Source organism: Priapulus caudatus, unplaced genomic scaffold, assembly GCF_000485595.1.
Source record: "Priapulus caudatus unplaced genomic scaffold, Priapulus_caudatus-5.0.1 Scaffold151, whole genome shotgun sequence".
NCBI classification, from domain to species: Eukaryota; Metazoa; Priapulida; class Priapulimorpha; order Priapulimorphida; family Priapulidae; genus Priapulus; species Priapulus caudatus.
In genome coordinates this window covers 281,793-288,116 of record NW_014577212.1, presented here as the reverse complement: position 1 = coordinate 288,116, position 6,324 = coordinate 281,793, and the positions used below count along the sequence as shown (strand labels likewise).

Sequence of the window (6,324 nt, the reverse complement as noted above, 5' to 3'; positions counted from 1 at the left end):
ACTGCAGTCTCCGTCTCTAGCACTCAACGTTTCGCAAGTTCTCTCTTCTCTCTGCTAACGTTTATTCTGCTGTTACACATTCTTCCTTTCACTCTTTCACTGCGTATTCCCTGTCCTGCACGCTCTTTCTCACTCTTCCCCACCACTCTCTCTCTCTCTCTCTCTCTCTCTTCTCTCTCTCTCTCTCTCTCTCTTCTTCTCGTCTCTCTCGTCTCTCTTCTTCTCTCTCTCTCTCTCTCTCTCTCTTTCTCTCTCTCTCTCTTGTGCCTGCTGCTACTTTGTCAGTGACCGTAGAACGAATAGAAGCGACCGCCGTTTACTTTCATGTATACGACACCTTTTTTATGTATACGACGACTTTCTCGGAGAAGTATTCACACAGTACGGCTGCTCTGAGCCGCAGCGTCGCAAGTAAAGTATGCTTGCATGCAGCAGCCCTGTTCACTCCACACTACCGCGGCCCCCACACGCGGTTCGCCGTAATTGCACCATCGGAAGCCGCTCAAAAGACCACTGCCGCCATAAATCAGCCATTGTAACACGGCGATGCGACGCGGGTTCTAAACGCTATGCTATTTTAACGACTCCGCTAATCACACATCGCGTGGATAATCACGCCATGTATATGCCAAGCACCGTCCACGCACGGCGCCCGCAAGACGCCTTGCTGACATTTGAAACCTCTCGAAGTCAGAATCTCTCCGAAATCTCTCGAAGACAGTGTGAAATTTACGCGCGCGCGCGTCTCGAAGGCACTTTATTGTTCGCTTTATTATAATTACGTGTATCAGGCGCTGGCGAAGTATTGCTTTAGTTTAAATGAGGCAATAAATGTTCTGTCATATAGCGACACACGCTCACGTAATAATGTAGGTTTCACGGCGTGAGGGTACACTTGCATAGCAATAGCTTTTCACGATAAATGCCGTTGTAATCAAAAAGACGATTAGTCAATAAAAAATCATTCGATCGTTTGGTATTCGATCGATACGTACAGGTGCCGCTTATAGAATTTCAAGACCAATTGATACAGCTTATAGCTGTTGTTTTAAATCAGGATTATATCATCGTATTAGAAGACCCAAGTATACACAAACAAACGGCCAGTACTCAAGGAAACGCCATGTTCGCCAACCTAAACACATCAGCAAACAGCAAGCTAGTACACAATCGAACATCATGCTCGCACTCACAAGCAATCATCAAGTACCTTGATTCACAAGGTGTCTACGTCATTGCTTGATTGTTATGATGCGCTCGTCAAGACTAACGACAGCATAACCTTCGTCATAAAAATCAGGCGCTTGCGCATAGTTACACTGTTCTTAAATCCAATCTCCAAATGATTGCCACATCAGTCTCAGGCAAGGCTTCTATGACGAGCTTACGTGTACCTTCGCCTTCAGCCGGACTAAAGGGGCGTTACTTGTATTTACGCCTATTTCGTCAAGTGGTGTTCTAGACCATTCCTGAAATATCTTCCCGAAAATTGCATTGCAACATAACTGACGGCTATGTGAAAACAACCCGTAAGGATCACAGTGTTCTTGAATTCTTCAAGTACTTTCCACGGATCGCTTTCACCTTTATGTAGATAGCAAGATCACATGTATCCTGGTGTGGACAATTTTATCACTAAGTACTGTACTCACATAGCGAGCCGTTGATCATGGGAAAGTAACGATGAACAGTTGGAAAGAGGCAAAGATACATCTAAAGCCTTGGCATTAAAATCACTACAGCTTTGAGTGAATTGACGAATTTAACCGTCATTGTGGTTCATTTCCGCACTAAACCGTTTTGGAACTACCCAAGCAGGCTAAAAACGACGCCAAATTAATCTGAATGGCAGTCGAATACCTTATAATGAGCAGTGTCTATACATGTGAGATTATTAGCTATCTGTTGTTCGTAGGGTTCGGGAAAAGCAATTGCAAAACATATTTTTCTTTCTGATCTGGAATCAATGTAAATATTATATTATATTACTTTATTTATATTATATGATATTAAATATGATAGTGTTTGCACTACACTTACCAAGGGCTTACATTTGATACGAATATTGGTATGTGTGGTAGCATTTCAAGTAGGACGTAAGTAAATAAGCGGACGTGAGTTTCTGACGACACAACACACTATAATGAACATTATAAAAATGAAAACATCAGGTTTCTGGTTCTTTTACATCAGGAGATTGCATTTATAGCAGCTGCAAGAAATTAACACGCTCTGTGCATCGCCCACCTGTGTGTATGTTAAACCTTGCTAATTTAACTATGTTGAAAATTGTTCCGTCCAGTTAATATATCAGATATATAATATAATATATTTCTGATACATAATATAAGTGTGATAGACATGGCCATTTAAAGAAAAACTATTTGATACTTTTGTATGGTTATTGGCAAAAATAACAAGAAAAATTGGGACTTGTGGTTAGAATATCATGCAATTATTTGTGTGATGTGAGGTTATCGATCCAACGTTGACTATGCAATTAAAAATATTTCCACATGAAGAGCATTTTATCCGCTTTCCGAAAATATAAAAACTACATAGGGGCGGCTGATTTGAAAAGCCTTATTATAAGGCAATATGTGAGCCATACACTCTTATTTTTACGAGCATGAATTAATGAACAGGAAAAAATTGCCATTTTGTATGATGATGAAATATCATTTCCTCAATACATCATACCTGAAATTTTTTCATTGGTGTGGTAGTATAATCTTCATGGTATTAGATTTTTTTTAATTCGATGAGTGCGCCACGTTATCATTTATCAGGGTTCTCTTGTCTAGGAGGTCATTGTCCGGTCATGTGCAGTCGTTCAGACGTGCAATCTGAACAGACAAATCCCCCGCAACTGTTGAGTGCAATAATTTCGAGTTACGGTACGGGTATATAGGCCTGCATGGTCTGTAAAACGAGTGAGCGCCTAAGACAGCAAGACCAAAGAATAGGGCATGCCTATAACAAATATACCAAGTATTGGATGGTGCTGCCACGTAGTGGATTAAACTTTATACTGCAGACTATTGAGCGAGGAATTTTAAATTGAAACTAAAATTCCGATTAATTTGATTGCTCAAATACCAGACACATACATCGGCAAAATAACGGGGGAAAACATAGTGCAATGGTGCAGGAAATGATAAGAATACCAATGTTAAATATGAGATTGAATATTAAGCGCTCGCACTGAACACCAGATGTCCTAGATATCTCCACATATCCCAGAGAACACCGGATATCATAACGTCCCAACAATAATATTATAAAATTATACGCGGCAGATGTGCTTTTAGGCTTGCAACCCACGAAACTCTTCGTAAATAGGAAATCAAAAAAGACATAATTATAACAAACATTTTCTAATTATATTTCTACGAGAGCTTAGCACAAACAACGTGCGGGTTCGATGCCGGTGATCGGTTAAAAATTACGTTGATGACATATTACAGAATAGGCAGGTGATAAAAATGCCGTGGTTTCATTCAACCACCGTTCACGAAATCCAATAGCCTCCAACGATGCCCACTATCACTTAACAGTATGTATGCTAAAACGAGTATTGATATTCCCAAGAGTCCATCAACCGCACGACTGTAAGATATGCACGCAATGTTTATGATTAACTAAATGGTAAGTCACACATCCACGGTCTAATATCATAATTTATAGACTAATGCATAATCTCCTAAACAACGAATCACCTGTAGATCCAACTGCCACTTATAACGCATTATTTAAAAAAATGGCACAGATGCAGACGGTCTCACGCCACAGTATGCTGAAAAGCTATATCTATCGTTGCTACGTGTATAGGCTGTTCAATTTCACGCCCGTGACGTTCGACTATGAATAAACTGACACGAGCGTCTGGTTGAAAAATGTTCACATTCATAAACATATGCTAGTGATACGGCATTAAAGTGATAGAAGATTATGATTTGTAAGAAATGATAGAGATGCATATTTTTTTACGGTATTATTCGGCACTTACTTTTAAGGAAATAGAGAGGTTTGTAGGAAATCATGCCTGCACTGGTTCTTAGGGACATCGATTTAGTTCATGCTATGTTGCCTTAGCAGCTGCTTGATCTCACGCCTTAAACTCACTCACAGTAAAAGAAGAACAGCATTTTCTTCAGTTAAAAACGCTATAAGGTGACATTCTATAAACGCAAGCGAGTACAGTGAGAGCTGATATGGACAGTGTTTAAGCTCACGAGAACCCTAGGTCACTTCCCATTCGCTCACAATAAGGTTTACCAAATAATCATATTGATTCCTCACATTATGGTTAACAGAAAAACTGATTACTTACAATAATATGGTTAATAGAATACACCGCTTCCTTACGATAGGGTTAACAGACATTTCGGATTACTATCTCTGTTATCATCAGTAAATACTCAATGACTATTGGAACCCGATAAGGCTATAATTAGTAAAGATGCTGCGTCATATTGCGATGTGTAATACTGCCCCTCTGCCAGAGTTAGACGCAGGTGAGTTAAGACACTCTGATGCTAGCTGACACGAAGATGTGGCTCCAGTTTCTTCCATCGCTCCTGTTGCTGCTGACGGCGGCCGCACAAGCAGCGAGCTTCTGCCCAGAGAAGGATGTAATTTCTCCATGCGAATGCACCCGCGACTATGAGAACGCCAGCGTGAGCGTCTATTGCTCCGGCTCGCACATGTCGGCGGCAGAGATGACGGCCATCGTTGGCCGCTTGCAGAACACGACGATGAGTCGCCTTCAGATCATCGGCTTCGCCGACCTGACCGAGATACCGGCAGGCATGTTCAGCGATCTAGAGATATTTTCGCTGACCATCCGCTCCTCTAGCCGACCGACGATGAATGCGCAGTCGTTCGCGGGTATACGCGGCCTGATAGAGCTGATCCTGACGTCGCTTGGGATGACCGAGCAGCCGTCGGTGATCTTCCCCTCGGTCAGCCATGTCGGTAAGCGCTCCGTGTAGTTACCATGACCGTACGGCGGCATTGCATGCAGTCACCGCTTAAAGAGGCAAGTGCGGTAGTCGGTTTTAAGGAATTCCTTTTAATCTCAAGAGCACTGGAGCGGTTTATGTTATTTTGAGGACGCGGGATTGGGCCATTTTTAATTATCTGGTAGCCGGGTAATGCCGGATAAATGCTTAAAATTTGGATGATTTTAAGATTTAACATAGCGGGGTGGTTGCGATTTTATTTAACTGGGAACTGGCATATTTTTTTACTAGAAATTGACATGTAATTGTTTACCTAGAAATTGGAATATATTTTGTTACCTGGGATACTGGTAGACACCCTCGTTCCCCCAACTATCCCGCGACTGTATTCACTGATTGAAACAGGGATTTAGAAAACACAAGAGAGCTCTGTCCTGATGAAAAAAAGGAAAGAGTAAAGATAGATGACAATCATTTCAGGCGAATCTCGATGTGACACGGATGTTAATTTCTATCATCATCTTCAGAATTCCTGGATCTCAGCTACAATCGCTTCACCACGCTGCCTGAAAGAATATTCTCCCCCTTCAGGCAACTACTTAGGCTCTTTCTACAATTCGGCTCACTCACTACCATTGCACCCAACGCGCTGGGAGGTCTGTCAACACTAGAGGTACACATTCATTTAACCGCCATGAGCTGCCGTGGGAGTGTTAGTGCTTAGTAACTTCACAGTGTGTTTATTTAACCACGATCGCGTGATGCTTTTTCTATCGTTCGTCCAACCGCAATCTCACACTCGCATTTCAAAACATTAGTGGCTTTCAAAATTTAGTGGCTACTGCACCATTGCCCCGTCTTAAGCCGATTTCATCCCTAAACTGTTTCAGTACTTGGACTTGTCGCATAACAAAAGCGGGTTCATCAAACCGGGGCTCTTTGCCGAAATGGGACAACTCTACACGATGATGCTGAAATAAAATAATCTGCACGCGCTCGAAGCGGGCACCTTCTCCGGTTTGAGAAAAGTCCGCTTTGTCGATCTAAGATATAATAACATCAGCCGCATCGATGCTGGGGCCTTCGAAAACACAGACGGCATTACTTTCTTGGGACTATTTAAGAACAATCTAAATAACATTGGAGCCGGAGCATTCGCGGGATTAAACAAGCTAGAGGCAAGTTGCGATCTAATCCGGAGTAAGCAAATTTGCGAGTTTACCACTTAGTACTAGTACGATGAATCCTCACTGTGGATTATGATAAGCTATTGCGAAATCAGTAAATTTTGAGGTTTCACGAGGCGGGTCATGTACCTAGCTATCACCGAACGCTGCAGCTCGATAGCAGACAGGTGACA

At 42.0% G+C, this 6,324-nt stretch overlaps 1 protein-coding gene across 1 annotated transcript; it reads left to right on the top strand.

The window, feature by feature from the left end:
- Nucleotides 1–4,535: 4,535 nt before the first annotated feature.
- Nucleotides 4,536–5,944, top strand: LOC106806273 (leucine-rich repeat transmembrane neuronal protein 4-like). Its single transcript, XM_014808151.1, has 3 exons — nucleotides 4,536–4,977; nucleotides 5,492–5,637; nucleotides 5,855–5,944. Exons 1-3 carry the CDS (start codon nucleotides 4,536–4,538, stop codon nucleotides 5,942–5,944), a joined length of 678 nt encoding a protein of 225 aa, XP_014663637.1.
- Nucleotides 5,945–6,324: the final 380 nt, after the last annotated feature.

What these genes read in the sequence shown, in the direction of transcription:
- LOC106806273 (XM_014808151.1), top strand. Translation starts at nt 4,536, where the DNA reads ATGCTAGCTGACACGAAGATGTGGCTCCAGTTTCTTCCATCGCTCCTG. An exon ending in CCCCTCGGTCAGCCATGTCG is followed by an intron (nt 4,978 to 5,491) that starts GTAAGCGCTCCG and finishes CATCATCTTCAG; the next exon opens with AATTCCTGGATCTCAGCTAC. An exon ending in GAGGTCTGTCAACACTAGAG is followed by an intron (nt 5,638 to 5,854) that starts GTACACATTCAT and finishes AAACTGTTTCAG; the next exon opens with TACTTGGACTTGTCGCATAA.